The sequence below is a fragment of the Mixophyes fleayi genome, chromosome 5 (genome assembly GCF_038048845.1).
Source record: "Mixophyes fleayi isolate aMixFle1 chromosome 5, aMixFle1.hap1, whole genome shotgun sequence".
Lineage (NCBI taxonomy): Eukaryota > Metazoa > Chordata > Amphibia > Anura > Limnodynastidae > Mixophyes > Mixophyes fleayi.
In genome coordinates this window covers 253294790-253314214 of record NC_134406.1, presented here as the reverse complement: position 1 = coordinate 253314214, position 19425 = coordinate 253294790, and the positions used below count along the sequence as shown (strand labels likewise).

Below are 19425 nucleotides of genomic sequence, written 5' to 3'. Positions count from 1 at the left end.
AAGGAGGGGGGTTTCCACGCCACGATACAAGTGTGCGTGTCCAGTATGTGTAGGGGCGTGGCTACAAACACACACCGTGTCAAACACACAGATATGTAAACTGTCCCATACACAGACGCACACAAACATGTAAGCTGCCACATACACACACATACATAAACACACACATACATAAACACACAGGCTCAAGCACACAGATATGTAAGCTGTCACATACACACACATACATAAACACACAGGATCAAACACACAGACATGCAAGCTGTCATATGCACAGACAAACACAGACTTACACACATACACACATTCTTACCTTCTGCTGCTGCCTCCTGCATAACACCCATGCTGGCTGTGTGGGAGGAAGGGGCGGGGCCAAACTGCCGACAGAAAGCTGTGCTCACACAGCAGGGGACAGACTGGGAGACGATCCCAAGCTACAAACAGTAGTGGCTGGTCCCGGGAGAGGGGCCAGCCACTGTAAGCATACGGCACCCCAGGTAGGACAGGGGTTTCTGGGGACTAGGAAACCCCCCCTGGGTGCGCCCCTGCGCCCCTGAAATCGTGGGCTGTATTAAAGGTCATTTGTGCTCGATGAATTGGACGTTGTTGCGTTCTCTGGCGTATGGTTTGTTTCTGGTAATGCGCAGAGCTTTTTTATGCACAATATGGCACATATCAGCATTTGCAATCCTTAATGAATGAGAACAGAGCCTAATAGATCCCCAACTAATAAAACACAACACATTTTCTCCCCACCAACATGTGCCATTTTGCACATTTGTTTCAAATAAGCATGCTCCATCTGTATACTGTTCAAGATCTTTAGAGAAATTAGTAGGCTTGCAATATTAAAATTGTTAGTAAAATATAAATGTTGTACCAAAGGGAAACTTTGAGGTTCTATAGTCATGGCCAAAAGTTTTCAGACCTTTTTGTCAGATGTTGCTATGGTATACTGAAGTAAAATTAAAAGCATTTCATAAGTGTCAAAGGCTTTTTATTGACAATTACATTAAGTTTATGCAAAGTGTCAATATTTGCATTGTTGACACTTATTTTTGAAGACCTCTGCAATTCGCCCTGGCATGCTGTCAATCAACTTCTGGGCCACATACTGACTGATGGCTGCCCATTCTTGTCTAATCAGTGCTTGGAGTTTGTCAGAATTTGTGGGTTTTTGTTTGTCCAGATGCCTCTTGAGGATTGACCACAAGTTCTCAATGGGATTAAAGTCTGGGAGGTTTCCTGGCCATGGACCTAAAATTTAAATGTTTTGATCCCAGAGCCACTTAGTTATCACTATATATATATATATATATATATATATATATATATATCTCGATATTTTGATCCCCGTGGCACTTAGTTATCACTTTTGCCTTGTGGCAAGGTGCTCCATCATGCTGGAAAAGGCATTGTTCATCAGCAAATTGTTCTTGGATGGTTGTGAGAATAGGCTCTTGGAGGATGTTTTGGTACCATTCTTTATTCAAGGCTATGATCTTAGGCGATATTGTGAGTGAGCCCACTCCCTTGGCTGAGAAGCAACCCCACACATGAATGGTCTCAAGATGCTTTGCTGTTAGAATGACAGAGGACTGATGGTAGCGCTCAGCTTTCCTTCTCCGGATAAGCGTTTTTCCAGATGCCCCAAACAATCTAAAGGGCATTCATCAGAGAAAATGACTTTACCCCAGTTCTCAGCAGTCCAATCCCCAGGGCTGCCAAGAAGAATTCAGGGCCCGGGTACAACAAATTCATGGGGCCCCCCTCATAGTGAAGTAAGCCCCAAAATTTTTTTGCGCCGCCTTACGGCGGCGCAAAAAAGATTAGGTGTATGGTCATATATTCAGGGGCGTGGCTAGCCAAACGGCAGTGCAAAAATTTTGGGAGGTGCGGTCATGCATTTGGGGGCGTGGCAAACGTGCCATTGGGGCGTGGCTAACATAAAAACCACTAGGCTCTCAATTCGCCGGAGCGTCACATATGTTTAAGCACTCCTGACTTTCAGGACATCTACCACCACAGGGTAGTATACAAACAATGCAGTGTGTACACAAACAGTTCAGTCTTGGCCTACACCTTACATTGGACACAACATTCACCAAAAATTGGTATTGTCCCTACTAGAATCACAACATTTCACACACTGTGCTGCTCTCTCCTACCTGTTCTTCTCACTTTCTCCACCTGTGGCTGCTGCTTTCTTTAGTTGTGGCTTGTCCGGATCCAGAAATGTTGAAGGACCTATTTTGAAAAAAAAATGGCTACATTTAGAAAATTACAGCCAGCCCCAGCGTTAAATCAATAGCACCCACGATTAATAATTAGGCCTTCCTCCAGCTCCAATATTACAATAATGTGCCCCTTCATCATCGCCATGCCTTATGATCACACTGTGCCCTCCATGCTGTTTTTGCCCCCTTCATCTGGCTCCCCTTCATCAGACTATACTATGCTGCTCCCCCCCTTTTTCAATCCCACTGTGCCATGCCTCCCCCCCCCCTTTGTAACCCCACTGTGTCATGCTGCCCACCATTTTTTAACCCCACTGTGCCATGCTGACCCCTGTTTATTAACCCCACTGTGCCATACTGCCCCGTTTTTTAACCCATCTGTGCCCCTCTCATTTTTTCACCCCCTCTGTCATGCTGCTTTCCCATTTTTTAACCCCTCTGTGCTCCCCCCTCAATTTTTAACCCCTCTGACATGCTGCTTTCCCATTTTTTAACCCATCTGTGCCCCTCTCATTTTTTAACCCCTCTGACATGCTGCTTTCCCGTTTTTTAACCCCTCTGTGCTCCCCCCTCAATTTTTAACCCCTCTGACATGCTGCTTTCCCATTTTTTAACCCCTCTGTGCCCCCACTCATTTTTTAACCCCTCTGACATGCTGCTTTCCCATTTTTTAACCCCTCTGTGCTCCCCCTCATTTTTTAACCCCTCTGACATGCTGCTTCCCCGTTTTTAACCCCTTTGACATGCTGCTTTCCCGTATTTTAACCCCTCTGTGCTCCCCCTAATTTTTTAACCCCTCTGACATGCTGCTTTCCCGTTTTTTAACCCCTCTGTGCTCCCCCTAATTTTTTAACCCCTCTGACATGCTGCTTCCCCGTTTTTAACTCCTCTGACATGCTGCTTCCCCGTTTTTTAACCCCTCTGTGCCCCCCCTTATTTTTTAACCCCTCTGTCATGCTGCCCCCCCGTTTTTTAACCCCTTTGTGCCCCCTCATTTTTTAACCCCTCTGTCATGCTGCCCCCCCGTTTTTTAACCCCTTTGTGCTCCCCCTCATTTTTTAACCCCTCTGTCATGCTGCCCCCCCCCCCCCCGTTTTTTAACCCCTCTGTGCCCCCCTCGTTTTCCTCCCTTCACTTACCTTTTCTCCTCTCTTGGTCTTCTCTGCTGCTCTGTGCTCCATTGCTCCAGACTGACTGAATGCTGGGCATGACATGATGACATCACACCCAGCATTCAGACAGTCTGAATAGAGCACAGAGCAGCAGAGAGGAGGGATGCCGGCTCCGCGATCAGGTGAGTATGTTTTTTTGTTTTTTTTAAACTAGCCTGCTCCCCCCACCAACGACCGAGCCCCCCCCCCCCACCCCCCCCGCCAAAAAAAAAAAAGGAAAGGAAAAAAAACGTTTTGAAAAAAAAAATTAAAAAATTAAAAAAAATCAGCAGCGCAAGGGCCCGGGCCGGGCCCCCTGACATGCCGGGCCCGGGTAATTAGTACCCGCTCCCCCCCCCTCTCGGCGGCCCTGCCAATCCCTGTACCTTTTGCAGAATATCAGTCTGTCCCTGATGTTGTTCCTGGAGAGAAGTGGCTTATTTGCCGGACTTCTTGACACCAGCACATCCTCCAAAAGTCTTCGCCTCAATGAGCGTGCAGATGCACTCATCCCTGCCTGCTGCCTTTCCTGAGCAAGTTCTGCACTGGTGGTGCGCCGATCCCGCAGCTGAATAAACTTTAGGAGACGGTTCTGGTGCTTGCTGGACGTTCTTGGGCACCCTAAAGCCTTCTTAACAACTACTGAACCTCTCTCCTTGAAGTTTTTGATGATCCGATAAATGTTTCATTTAGGTGCTATCTTACTAGCAGCAATATCCTTGCCTGTGAAGTCCTTTTTATGCAAAGCAATGATGACTGCATGTGTTTCCTTGCAGATAACCATGGTTAACAGAGGAAGAATAATGATTTCAAGCACCACCCTCCGTTTAAAGCTTCCATGCTGTTATTCTAACTCAATCAGCATGACAGAGTAATCTCCATCCTTGTACTTGTCAAGACTCTCACATGTGTTAATGAGAGAATCACTGACCTGATGTCAGCTGGTCCTTTTGCGGCATGGCTGAAATGCAGAATAAATGTTATTTTGGGGATAAAGTTCATTGTCATTGCAAAGAGGGACTTTGAAATTATTTGCAATTTATCTGATCACTCTTCATGACATTCTGGAGTATATGCAAATTGCCATCATAAAAACTGAGGCAGCAGACTTTGTGAAAAATAATGTGTGTGTCATTCTCAAAACTTTTGGCCATGAATGTATATAGTACAAGACGGTTAACAGGGAGTGGAGGGGAGAATGTGCTACAAGTAGAGACACTGAAAGAGAAATTGGATAGTTAGGAAGTGAACCAGGAAAAAAATGGGCACATAGGCCAATGAAGTGAAGAGTGCGCAGGAGAAGAGGGTTGAAACACTGTTGAAAGCGGCAGAGGTCTAGAAGGATGAGTATAGAGAAATGACCCTTACACTTTGCTGTTAGTGGATTGTTGATGACTTCTGAGTTCAGCCTCAGTGGAATTTTGGGTCAAAAGCTCAACTGCAGAGATTTTAAAAGGCAGCAAGAGGAGAGTAAATGAGTTAGACAGTTGTACGAATACTGTTCAAGTAATTTGTAGGCAAGAGGAGAGGACAAATATGGCAGTTGTTGGAGAGAAAGGTTGGGTAAAGAAAGGCTTTTCTTAGGATTGGTGAGATGAGGCAGTGTTAAAGTGGAGAGAGATAGGTGGAAGGGATGAGCTAATGGGGGAAAGGGAGCAGAAAAAGTGGGAATAAAGAGTAATGAGGGCAGGTTCAGATGAAACTTTGTCCTCAGTTATGGGGGAGATCAAACTGAGGGTTGATTGGAGAGTATAGGACAAGGGTATAAGGAGAAGGTGATGTAGGTGGGCATGAGAATCCAGTTGAAGGTGGCAAATAGGTGTCCAGGTTTAGATTGGCTGGATATTAGAGAAGTGAAAAAGGTTTGCTTTGCAAGTGATGTAAAAAGAGAGGAACAGTTTTGTTTTCATAATACGTTTGTAATTGCAACATTGGTTACATAGTTATCCTTGTTTCTGTTTTCGGATCCAACATGAGAATCCTACAGAGACAACATGATAATCTGAATAACTCTCAAAACCACACGGTCCTCTTGTTGAAGAACACTCCAGATCCTCTACAACACAAAACACACTTCACCTTATTCAAGTGTTATGTCTAATTTACATCTACCCGGATTTCCCACCGGACTTAACATGTGATTAATATGGGTATTTGAGAGGTAACTATAGAGCATTAATAATATGTAACAAAGTTTTATAGCTTTCTTCAGCAGAAAAAAAGACAATTATCTTACTATAATACACAAGTCATGTTAATATATGTATAAACTCATGTAAATAATATATGTTTAAACTCATGTAAATAATATATGTATAAACTGCAAGGAATAATGCACGTTATAACTGATTCATATTCATCGTATATTGCAATTCAGTTACCGGCTGCCTGCTCTTTATTGCATCTCTACAACACTCTCCTCCTGTATTGTACAAATCCTACCAATCAGAATCAAAATCTCTCTTATTAGTTAAACATGTCTAAAGCCTCCACCAGCTACATTTCTAAATGACCAGTTCTTTAAAGCAGCAATCCCATGAAAAAATGAGGTGTGTTTTTATTTCTTTTTAACATAAATCGCTGTGGCAGACTATAAGAAGAAGCTTGTTAATTACCTCTTTTCCTGGGTTTGTTTCTTCAGGCTGCTATTTTTTTTTATCCTTCCAAGTATTCTACCAAGATCCCTACTTGATAATACATATTATTCCTAAGTTATCCCTACAGCTTAATATTACATTTATTTTTAATCAGTATCAGCACCCGTTTATACGCGCCCTAACTTTTACCAGAGCACTAAATCTAGGCCAATAGCTTCCTTAAGGCATTCTGGATGCAGAGTCCTAAAGGCATAATGGTTTGATAACAAATTATAAAGCTATGATTATATAGCTAAATATTTTTTCCCTTCGGTGTTGGTTAATATACAATTTTAGTTATACTATCAGGGGGAGAATTAGAGGTGAAAGGAAAAATGAGCAGAGATGCCTACTGTGATTGCCGGCAAAGTGCGCAGCGCGATGTCCGCACGTCGCTTCGCTTGCAATTGGATCTCCAGCTTTAAATCAACAAGACTCTCAGTGAAAACATTTCAGTCGGAGAAAATGTATCTCATTGTTTTAATTATACAGAAGAAAGATGTTTCAAGGATCACTTGTTTATACTCTCTGATAATCCATCTATATAAGGCTGCTTTGAACATGGATTAAAAGGTCATGCTATATGGCTGTCACAGTATCTATATCTGACGCGGTCACTTTAATTAGATGGTGGGAATAAGTCTAGTTGCTATGGTTGTGAATTAGTGAATAGAGTTGCTAGAAACCTATTGAGACTGTTCCAAATTACCACTATGATTGGATAATGAATGCAACTGCCGCATTGCTACTGAATTGATAAAATGTAGCTGCATGGACAGATTGTCTTTTTCCGATATAATACATTTGGATGGAACAGATCTCTCAGGCTATCTATTGGCAACTAATTTGAATAATGGTAAAGATTAATTAATATCTTATAATGGGACTGCAGCTATCACATAAATTATGTACGACTAGAATAATAACAAAATTATGAATATGGTTACTGCAATGTTGCTGAACTGATATATACGTGAGAGATGGTTCAGCTTATTCTCTATAGCAACAAAATGGAATGTGATAGAATGCTTAGATTATGGTTTTGTAGCCAACTTGAACAATAATATTAGGAGACTATATAATATTATACTTTTATTATCTCTGATGAATATATAATCATCATTTATTTATATAGTGCCACTAATTCCGCAGCGCTGTACAGAGAACTCACTCACATCAGTCCCTGCCCCATTGGGGCTTACAGTCTAATTCCCTAATATACACACACACAGACAGACGCACAATCTAGGGTCAATTTGTTAGCAGCCAATTAACCTACCAGTACGTTTTTGGAATGTCGGAGGAAACCGGAGCACCCGGAGGAAACCCACGCAAACTCCTCACAGATAAGGTCATGGTCAGGTATGGAACTCATGACGCCAGTGCTGTAAGGCAGAAGTGCTAACCACTTAGCCACCATTTAGGTTTTCTTGAAAAGTCAAAGTCTGACCGTTTGAAATTCACATGACTACAACTAGTTGGTAGGCGACAGATTGTTTAGGCTATTCTCCAGCATTTAATCTTAATAAGAATTATTTTTTTTATTATTTTTTTTAAATACGTTTTATTAATAACATCTTATCTTGAACAGCATTACAAAATATTAAACTCTTGAAAGGTACATTAGTGAGATGACAAATGCACATAAAAATGTAACAGTGTGTATAACACTCTCTCACAGTGCTTTTACAAAACAAATTCAGCTTCATATGAGCATGGTACCATGAAGATGTTATTTTATTTTAAATTATACAAATAAGAAGAAGAAGATAAAGAGGGAGTAAGGGGGTTGTACGGGGCAAAATGGGGGGAGGGGAGAGAACAGATTGGGAGGGTTAGGGGAAGGGAGGAGGGATTCACGCTTTTATGTTTTTAGCAGAAGGTAACAGTTCCATCTGGGATTTCCAGTAACAAAACGGATTGAACTAGAACTGGAGCAGGGGTTGGTTGTAATATGAAGCCCATGGGGACCAGACTTTGTTGAAGGACACGGAGGAGCCCCTAAGCACGCTGGTGATGTATTCCATCTGATAGGTGTGCCAGATCCAACCACAGACCATCTGGAGCGTTGGAAGTGTGGGGTTCTTCCAGTAGGCAGCTATTTGACAGGTAGCTGCACTGATTATATGCCGAAGAAGCTTATGGGTATGTGTTGGAAGGTCTGGGAGAGGTAGAGGCAATAATACGTGCTTAGGATCGAAGGGGACGGGAGTATCGAGAATAGCTGTTGCTAGTGCGAGAACTTCTGTCCAGAACGGGCGCAGTTTGGGACAGTCCCACCAAGTGTGTATGAAGGTGCCAGTGTGGCCACAATCTCTCCAACATGTTGGACTTGTTTGAGGATATATAATATGGAGCCTAGAGGGGACGTAGTACAATCTATGCAGCAATTTATTGGCGTTTTCTTTGATACGGACATTTATGGAACAACGTGCTGTCCACTCATAGATGTCCGACCATTCTTCTGGACCTAGGGATGTTCCTAAATCTGCCTCCCACTGTGTCTGAAAACGATCCTTGGCCTCCGTGGAGGTGGGGAGTAGGGCATTGTATAGCGTTGAGATTAGACCTTTTGAGGATAGTCCCGATAGGCATAAGTTCTCAAACACAGTGAGGGGTCTAGCAGATAGCTGAGCCTTAACCTGTTGGTGATAATGCCTGATTTGTAAGTATTGGTGGAACTGTCCCATCGTGAACCCACACCGCTCAGTCAATTCTGAGAACTGAGGGAACGTTAGAGTCCTTGTTATGTGGTTTAGCAGTAACAATTTACCTTCCCCCGCCCATTTTGTGCACATAGGACGTGATAGGGCTGGTGTGGAATAATTTATTTTTAATATATGATTTATGTAGTTATGGCTCGGGGCCCACTTCATTATAAAAGATATAAGCTGATACACTGTTATTTGTGAATAATTATTATTATTTATTTGCGCATTTTCATTTCCTTCTCTCTCTGTTTACTTGCATATAGATCATTGCTCTCTTATGGAATATTGCTCTGCATGACCAAGCTTTACAGCAGGATTGTCCAACCAGAGGCCCGCGGGCTGCATGTGGCCCAGCACGCCTGTAAATGTGGCCCAGAGGGAGTTTTGGTTGTGGCAAGGGGGCAGCGCTGTTAATGGAAAGAAAAATCCTGCAAAAAAAAAAAAAAAGAAAATACTTACCTTGCGGTCACGCCAGCTGGTACTCTACTCCGGCTCCCTCCCTTGTCTCCTCCTCCGTGCGGTGCTCGCAGTGAATGTCGGGCGTGATGTGATCACGCCCAACATCCATTGCAGAGCGCAGCACAGAGGAGACACCCGCGCTAGAAGAACAATCAGCAGCATAGAATTGGAGAAAAGAAGAGAAGAGGACAGGAGAACAAGCCGATTAAAAGGTAAGTTAAGGGGGATTTTTTTTATTATTTCAAGGGACGCTGACCAGTGAATAAAAGTTACCTGGTCCTAGAGCATCATGGACCTTATCTCCCTGCTACATACTTCTACTTGTAATACTAATAGGGCATTATATATTATTCTCTTTGGCCCATTATAAGTTGTTATCCCTATAACTAACATAGTGGTGTAATTAGCAAAACAGGTCACAATTTGGGGTCACAGTGGTGTATATGTCAGGTACTGCAGGCCTGGTCAGGGCACCCAGGTATACAATGCCTGGCTTAAATGCACTTTATTGATATTGCATCGAAACAATACAAAAATTGATTATAGTATAATAACTAGAGAGGATTTTTTGAACAGGGCGATTAAAAGGTAAGTATAGGGGGATTTGAAAAAAAAGTGATATATATATATATATATCACTTTTTTTCTCATATATATATATATATATATATATATATATATATATATATATATATATATTAGCTATGTTTTTTTTGGATGATCAGCTATCGTTATTGTTAATGTATCTTATGTGCGGCCCAAACCAACTTGTCGTCTTCCAATGTGGCCCAGGGAAGCTAAAAGGTTGGACACCCCTGCTTTACAGGATCGGATGTTGCACCATCTCCATAAAGCACACACGTGCTCGGTCAGTATGTTATTCCACGGCCTTATCCAGTCTGCTTTGCAAAAGTGTATGTGGGACTACTAATGTAATCATTAACACTATTGTAATCATTATCACTGGGCTATCAGTTCCACTTAGTAAAAAAAATAAAAAACGTAATTGTAAAAAACAGAATAAAATAAGTAAAGATAAACTAAATAGTATTAAAAAAAATTGTGACCATTACAGAAACACTTTATTCACAGAATACAGCATTTTTTCATTAATTTTCGTGTGTTCTCTCCAATTGCACAATTTAGATAGTATACATTAATTCCAAAAGAGAAACAATTTGAGATGACAGAGGCGTAGTCATTTTTATCCAAAAGAGGTACAGGACACTCGGGATGTACACATAAGTAAGCAGGGCAAAGCAGTCCTATTTTACATGCAGGTCTATTCGTGTGATTGTATTTCAATGTGTAGAAATCCACAAACTATGACAGGTCCACACGTACAGGGCTGCTTCAAGCAATGCTTTAATCCGCACCACCCACACAAAGTATGTTAGACACTTAATTGTTGAGGACATGTTTAAAATCATCTGGATCAGAATGTCGGGTGAGAAAACATTCTTAGAACATTCTGCAGTTCCGCACATTCCGAGCTCTTGTATTGAGTACAGTATGGTCGTGTTTTTACAGTGATAACGACAATATGGCCATGCATAAAATCATGGTGTGTGACTGCTTCATACCTAATAAATCAGTTAATGAAGTACAAGTATAATTAGATAGTATTAAAGATAAGTGGGTTGTAAAACCTTGTGAGACCTGCAGGTTAACACTCACAAAACCACAAAAGGAGAGCGAGTGCAGGTCTATGAATGTATATGATCTTCGTTTCTCGCTTCTACAAAATGCAACAAAACAATAAAAGTATAATTATCTGCTTTTGATTAATTAGATGTATATACAGTATCTGAGTATTTAGGGAATTAGACATAGGGGTCTGGGGATAATTATGGCACCGAGGATTCTCCTAAAAATATTTCTTTATGTAAAAAAGTACCTAGCTTGCTTTGGTTGTTAATAGGGACAAAGTCTATCCCACAATTTGTGTACCTGTCTCCCCATAGCCTTATATTAAAACATCAATTTAGAAAGCTGAGAGGTAACCTTACGAACTTTGTGCAATGGAGACTGTCCGAGTCGATAGGCGCGTGTGATGAAATGACCATTACAGGCATCCCATACTATCAACAGGGATAATTAATCTGTAGTACGGAAGCAAAAATATTCAGAACGGAAGTCCTTCTTTTTTGTGCAATAGAACCAGATACTGTAGGAGAGGGTCCACCAATTTCCAGGAACTGTTTCCCCTACATCTCTTCAATTTGAAAAAGTTTATAGAATCATGGTTGGAACACGCAACTTCCTTAATGACTGATTTGGACATCATATGCAGATGTGTCTATCAGTGAAAATGTATTCAGTCTATGAAACCTATGCCCCTAGAATAGGTTGGGTGGGAATCTACATGGAAAGAATAGCTGAAGAATAAAGATTTCACCAAACATCAGCTAAACTAGAGTGTTTAATGTGCAAATCAAGTACGTTATAGTCTCCAGGAAATGTCTATGGTGCAGCAGGGTAAGATGGTAGTTGAGACCTATCTAGGATGTTATGTGACATAGTGTTGAAGTCACCATCTATAATGGTGTACTCCTACTTACATTTGCATAGTCCAAAAAGCTGCTTTAGCAATATTCAGTGAATATACAGAGGGGAACATAACTTTCTGTTGGCACAACTCTCCTATCAGGGTAATATAGCACCCATCTGGATTAATATACTTAACTGGTAAATGAAGCTGGAAATGTTCGTGAAATATTATTGCCACCCCCTATGTCTTGGTGTCTGAATTATCAAAGTAAGCCTGAGGGTAGTGCTTAGAAATATACTTTGGAAATTAGCTTTATGAAAAATGGGATTCTTCTAATATCAGATAGACAAAAATAAAAATAATTGCATGATGTCAAATATACCAAGCTGTAACCCAAAAGGGGTAACTGCAATGCAGGTGAGATACAGAGAATTGCAAATTATAGCGAATATTGCTGAAGGAATAGGGTCAGGTGCTGCCAGAGAGAACACAACCTAAACCAGTTAAGTGTTTCATATGGTGAATGACAAACCAAGTGTCACCTGCTGAGATCACTGAAGTAGAACAAGGGAAAAGGTCGATCGAGTCCAACCAACGTCATATGGTCCCAATATCGCAGCATTTATATTACAAGAGGCAAAGGCCGACATTTATAGGTGGACCATTACATATTTAGATGGGGTTGTATAAGGGTACGCAAACCATACATTAAGTTTCAAACTTATAAACCCTTGAGAGGAAAGTAATATAATTTGTAACTTAAAAACTGGATCATGAGGTGCAATATGTATCAAAAAACAAAAAGACTAAGTAGAAAGCTTCAGTTGCAAATATTCCTAAATCAACATTGCAACATAAGGTAAAGCTCTGTCCACAAGGGGCCTGAGTTAGAGATGGATGGAAGTCCATTTATGCCATGTAAAAACGCGACTTACAGAAAGTTTGTTGTACTGTGCATGTGCACAACTTGTGGCTGTATTCTCAGCTGAGTATATCTTACATCCCCCTTCTCTATGAATTTACTATTTATGACAACAGAAAAATCAGGGGGGTGGGGGGGGGGGGGGGTCGATAACACGACCAACCCAACCTAGTAAAAGAGAGGAGTGCCTTGTTGGACCCTTGGGGCACTCACCAAATCAGGGTAACACCTAGCTCAGGTAAGTAGCATTCCTTTTTACAACATGTCTTACAGACCTTCACCCAAAACTAAGTTTTTCTTGTTGTGGGTATAGCTCTCCGTTAAACACACAAACCATGAACAAAAATTATTTCCATTCCAGTTACCAGACACCAGACAATGCCACGTCATGCAATGGATTCTTTTTACACTCATGAAAATGGGACAAGGTTTCTGCTCCTTGAATTCATGAAATAATAACAGCATCGCTTGTGCCTTTCATAACCAGCTCTGTTAAGACCGTCCATTTGGATTATGCAACAAACCTCAAAATCCCAAAACTGTTAATGTGCGTGGGACTATGGGCTGGCACCAAAGTACCTTTTACATTTTAATGTTTTATGGGCACTGACTTAAAATATTAAATCGGAAATGTACAGAGAACTCACATCAGTCCCTGCACCATTGGAGCTTACAGTCTAAATTCCCTAACATACACATACACACACACACAGACAGACAGACAGACAGGTCAATTTGATAATAGACAATTAACCTACCAGTATGTGTTTGCAGTTTGGGAGCAAACTGGAGCACCCAGAGGAAACCCACGGAAACACGGGGAGAACATAAAAACGCCACACAGATAAATCCATGGTCGGGAATCAAACTCATGACCCCACTACTGTGATGCAGAAGTGCTAACCACTCAGCCACCATGCTGCCCCTATAGCAACCAATTAGTTTTGATTGATCTCATGGAAGTAATAATAATACAATCTAATGTCTTCCACCATGTAGGTGCTGATGGTAGCTGTCACAAACATCTCTTTTGGTTTCTTTACAGGAATTGCAGTGTTTAGAATTTATAACATGTGACATTTATACAAAATTGCCAAGAATTCTGATCTCCCCTCCGGGAGATTCCATTGCTGATTCCGGGGGGACGTGCCTGAGTAAATCGTGTCATTACGCCGCACCCACTTCACTAGGGTAGTGGGCAGGATGCACCCCTCTCTTAGGATTCCGGGAGAGCTCGTAGAAATTTGTGAGTCTCACAGACATTTCTGGGAGAGTAGGCCTTTATACAAGTCTATTTAACTACAAATTGGCCCTGTTAAGCTTCAACCCTCTGGGGAGAACTCTCTCTGGCTAAGGTGGTAGCTTCTTGGGGTATGCTAGAAGGCAGGAAGCCTATTGCAGTCAGTCGCTACTGTATTTGTCACATCTCTGCCCCCAAACAGTGTTAGAAGACCCCTGCTCAGAAAGTGGTGGTCACCGGCTCCTAAAAATAATACTGCGACTTTATAAGTACAATTTATTTTAAGAATATGTTGGGGAGTTTTTTAAACTGATTTAATTAAAGTTAATTTTTACTTCATGGGCCAAGTACTGTGCAGAGCTGTCCTCTTTTTAACTTGGCTGCATTAATCCAGTCCATTTCTTTTAATGTTAATCTGTCTAGTGATTTAGATGCAGAATATAGGTTTCAATCAAACCAGGTCTTTGAAACACCTGCAGCATAATTTAAGCTTAGCAGACCTCGCTTCAGTTTCATTGTATGACTGGCTTATATACTTAAAATGCACAGACTAATCTCTCATTTTCTCAGCGGGCATGTCTACAAGTAAGTCGTTTCAGTGTGATACAATTGACCACATGTGAGCAGAACATTTGTACGCAGCTAATAATATAACATTACTGTATACTAGTGATGTCTGCACTAGACTGTCTGTTAAATAGATTATCACTTGGTAATACTGGAGATTAATATTCTGAATATACACAACTGCATGCATCATGGTCATAGACAAAAGGCAATATTTTATAGTATTACAAATAATAATAGTAAATTCAAAGCAATCACATACCTTATAGATGGTTTCAAAACATACCATGACAGAACAATGCAAAATTAGAAAAAAAAAACTAGGCCTCACACACATGGTTGCTTACAAGGGGGCTGTGGGCCAGGAAGAACCTCATTTCAGGTGACAGCTACCTATTTTTTCTACATTTATACTTTTGCACAGCGCGACTCTTCAGATTTTCCACTTCCCTGCAAAACTTGGCGCACTCCAGTTTGCGGAAGAGTCTCCAAAGACCGTAATGTAGACATAAATTGTGCTCGGCTGACTATACAAACGCACCAGTGAGAAAACAATGATTCACCAAAGAACTCCACCAATCACCAATTTGATTTGTCATATGGACCCAGCGCGTTTCATAGAACCTAGTTCTCAATACGGAAAATTAAAATACATCTCCCCCTCCCCCCAAGAGCTGAAAAAAACCAGACACATACCACATGCCAAGGATGATAAACTAGAGTAGAAATAAGTAGATCCTACCTGTTTGGCTGAGCTGTGAGGTACTTCGACTTTTCCGCGACAGACCAACTATGGCCACCATTTTGGCGCCGATGCTGGAGCGCCTCTTCTTGTTTCCCGTGCCCACTGTGCCCACCGCTGTATCCGATTGGCTCCCGTCGTTCTTCTCCAATGTATACATATCCCCTCCGATGCTGGTACTTTTAGTCATGTTCTTCCCAGTGGCGCCCATCTGTCTGCTTTGCATTTTGGATGTAAAAACACTGTCAGCCAATTGGCAGAGAATGTTTGCACACAAGACGGGGGAGGGGGAGGGGGTGAAAAGACAGAAAAGCAAAAGTTTTTAGTTGATAATATATGGGAAATTTAGGGTAAAGAGACTACTCTACTTAAAAGACTAACATGTTCTAGCATGTAAATGTGAAAGAGAACACAGTAGACAATGCACATGAAATAGGACGGATATGACAATAAAACTGCATTTGTTGTTGGCTTAAACATTATCAGTTGTTATGAAGAAATATATTAGTTTGTCATAGCCATGCAATACATCTACATGTTATTACACTTAATATACAATCATCACTACATCCTTAGTGATGGTTTCATCTAAATTCGCCAGATAATGATGTCATCACTACAAAATCAATATGGATATTATAAGGACCCATCCGCTTTAGTGTAGATTATAACTAAATTAGTAATCACTTCAAATCAAAGCATAAAATAGGGTGTGTATTTGGTGCAGTATCTCTAGTAAAAAGACAGAGGAGCCTATTTATTAACCACCGGCGATAACAATGATTTTTAATGCCTCTATTTAAATAAAACTGTTATTTATCAATGAAATCTCACCAAGGCAAGTGAGCGATACTGGCCCTTACGGGTAAGGGTTATCCTACCACTTTGCAGGGCCAGTGTCATGGAATCTGTGTAGGGGACATTGAAACTTGCACAAACTTGGCCTTTCGGATATATATAAATATATGTATTATATACAGCGGGTGAAATAAGTATTGAACTCATCAACAGTTTTCTCAGTAAATATATATTTAATGTGGCTATTGTAATGAAATTTACACCAAATGTCAACAACCCTTGCAATCCACACATGCAAAGACATAAAACCATAGATGTCCATAAATTAAGTTTTGTGCAATAATGTGAAATGCCACAGGGAAAAAGTATTGAACGCGCTTCCTGAAATTTGTTTAATACTTTGTACAAAAGCCTTTGTTGGTAATGACAGCTTCAAGATGCCTCCTGTATGGAGAAACTAGTCGCATGCATTGCTCAGGTGTGATTTTTCCCCTTTCTGCAACGCAAATAGTCTTCGAGCTTCTTCTATGAACTCTGATCTTTAGTACTTTCCATAGATTTTTAATTGGATTCAAGTCAGGTGATTGTCTGGGCCATTCTAGCAGCTTTATTTTCTTTCTCTGAAACCAATAAACAGTGTCCTTGACTGTGTGTTTAGGACATACTTGCCAACTCTCCGGAATGTCCGGGAGACTCCCGAAATTCGGGTCAATCTCCCGGGCTCCCGGGAGAGCTGTCAAATCTCCCGCATCCCGCTGCAGCCACCGCTAAATGACACGATTCAGCCAGAATCGCGGCATTTTGGCCCCGCCCCCCGCTACAAAACGTCATTTTCGTCGCGGGGGCAGGGCTAAAATGACGCGATTTGTCTTGCCCTGCCCTGCCCCGCCCCCTCCAGTCACGCCCATCTCCCGGAATCAGAATACAGAAAGTAGGTAAGTATGGTTTAGGACCATTGTCTTTCTGAAATGTTCACCCTCATATCATCTTCAGCATCCTGGTAGATGGCAGCAGATTTTTATCAAGAATGTCTCGGTACATTCATGATATGTCTCATCCTTTCTTTAATGATATGCAGTATGTCAGTACCGTGTGCAGAAAAACAGCCCACACCATGATGTTCCCACCTCCAAACGTCACTGTTGGTATGGTGTTTTGGGGTGATGTGCAGTGCCATATCTCCTCCAAACATTGTGTGTATTATGGCATCCAAAGAGTTCTATTTTGCTCTCATCTGACCACACTATATTCTCCCAGTATTTCACAGACTTGTCCAAACGTTGTGCAGCAAACTTTAAACAAGTTTCAACATGTGTTTTCTTCAGCAAAGAAGTCTTGCGTGGCGAGTGTGCATACAGGCTATGGCGGTTGAGTGCATTACTTATTGTTTTCTTTGAAACAATTGTATCTGCTAATTTCAGGTCTTTCTGACGCTCTCCACAAGTGGTCCTTGGTTCTTGAACAACTCTTCTGATATTTTTTTTCACTCCTCTGTCAGAAATCTTGCGGGGTGCACCTGGTCGTGGCCGGTTTATGGTGAAATGATGTTCTGTCAACTTCTAGATTATGGCCCCAACACAGGGCCGGATTTACAATTAGGCAACCTAGGCAATTGCCTAGGGCCCAGTGGTCCCCAGAGGGCCCTCCCAGGGCCGGCGGTGAGACCACCATTTAAAAATGGGCCACTACTTATGGGCGAGTGCTATATGCTTGCCCCCCCCGGGCTAAAGTCTGCCAGCCAGCCCCTGAATAGGAGTATATGTTATGCTAAAAAAACTATAGTGCTATGGATTTTTTCAGGGAGGGGGCCCCAAACCAGTATCTTGCCTAGGGCCCCATAAGGTCTAAATCCGGCTCTGCCCCAACAGTTCTCACTGGAACATTCAGCAGTTTAGAGATCCTTTTGTAACCAGTGCCTTCAGTATGTTTTACAACAATAAGGTAGCGAAGGTCTTGAGAGAGCTCTTTGCTTTTACCCATCATGAGAGGTTTCTTCTGTGACACCTTGGTAACAAGACACCTTTTTATAGGTCATCAGTTGTGGCTGAACCAGCTGACAGGATTGCTTTCTAATTACTGACCACCCTTTTTGACCACCCTTTCTTCATGTGTTCAATACTTTTTCTCTGTGTCATTTCATATTATTACACAAAACTTAAATTATGGACATCTATGGTTTAATTTCTTTGCATGTGTGGATTGCAAGAGTTGTTGCTGACATTTGATGTAAATTTTATTACAATAGCCACATTAAATATATATTTACTGAGAAAAATGTTGATGTGTTCAATACTTATTTCACCCGCCGTATAGAGAAAAGGAGAGAAAGATGTGGTGGGGAAGCATGTTAGTCAATCAGTCTCTTTGGACTTTAGAGGGTGAAGCTTTGCAGGGAATGTCATACAATCTTTATTTATCAGCTGTTGAAAAGAAAGTCTTGTTCTCTCTCAGAAGGCATCTTAGCCAGAAACCCGAGACCTTGTTTAACAAGGCGATTTCACTCTATCAGCTGTACAGATGCACGTTTTTAAAAAGAAAATCAATAGAAATTGTGGGCAATAGCTTTCTAATACAGATTGGAGACATGACACAAGCACGGACACATGAGACCATCATCTGGTATACATGCACAATGATAAGTGATACGATACTGACACATGCTCTATTTACAAAAGAAATCCACTTGCTTTTGTTTCTGTGTAAATAAAGTACATACTAAAGATGTTTTTTCAGCACAGCTACTTGTCTGCATCAGAATCCAGCCAATCTTATTAAAAGGGAACTATTCTGGAGTTTAAAGCCCCATCACTTCGCTATTGGATTCTCAATGCTGCAATAAATCTTAACAGACAGCCAGTCAAATTCGCTGACTATTTGTACACTGTAGTTAACCTTTAGAGGGCAACCTGTTAAGTTTAAATCTTTCATCTATCAGCTCTCGACCAATCAGATGCCACTCTCAATCGCTTTTCTCTTATTACAGCTCTACCAGCTGAATGCAATAAAAGGGTTACCCACTCTTGGACAACCCCCATCATTATATAGCAAATAGAGCGGGGTCACTTCCTCAGAAATACCCCTCACCCATTTACCTGAGGCTGCAAGTAATAGAAAGTAAGAATCCCAAGTAACTGGGAGCATATGAAAGATTGTCTCCTAATTGCTACATGGGGGGGGGGGGGGATTTCTAACGTGGACAACCCCTGTAAGTCACCATTTAATCTGCATAGGTGTACAACCCATTTTAAATAAAAAGGTCAATTAATTTATTTATTATTATTTCTCAACTAAAATGATATGAAAAATTGTTATTTATTCTTTTTTTGGCTGCCTTATGTTTGAGCAATGTATGATTTTCTCTCCGATACTAAGGAATAACCTTTTGGCAGTGGATTGCAACATTGTTGCAAAAAAAGTAAAAACTTAGGGGCATATTCAATTAGCCACGTTACTCGCAAAAGTAACGCAGCA

At 41.3% G+C, this 19425-nt stretch overlaps 1 protein-coding gene across 26 annotated transcripts in view; it reads right to left on the bottom strand.

Moving 5' to 3' along the window:
* RIMS2 (regulating synaptic membrane exocytosis 2) overlaps positions 1-19425 on the bottom strand; it is a 506258-nt gene that overhangs the window by 42352 nt on the left and 444481 nt on the right. For 24 of the 26 annotated variants that reach the window (XM_075213921.1, XM_075213923.1, XM_075213933.1 and 21 more), the window contains one exon: positions 15157-15398. In XM_075213921.1, the coding sequence (XP_075070022.1) occupies positions 15157-15398 (242 nt within the window). The remainder of the gene's footprint in view (positions 1-15156; positions 15399-19425) is intronic. The other 2 variants (XM_075213924.1, XM_075213935.1) reach the window with 1 other exon arrangement.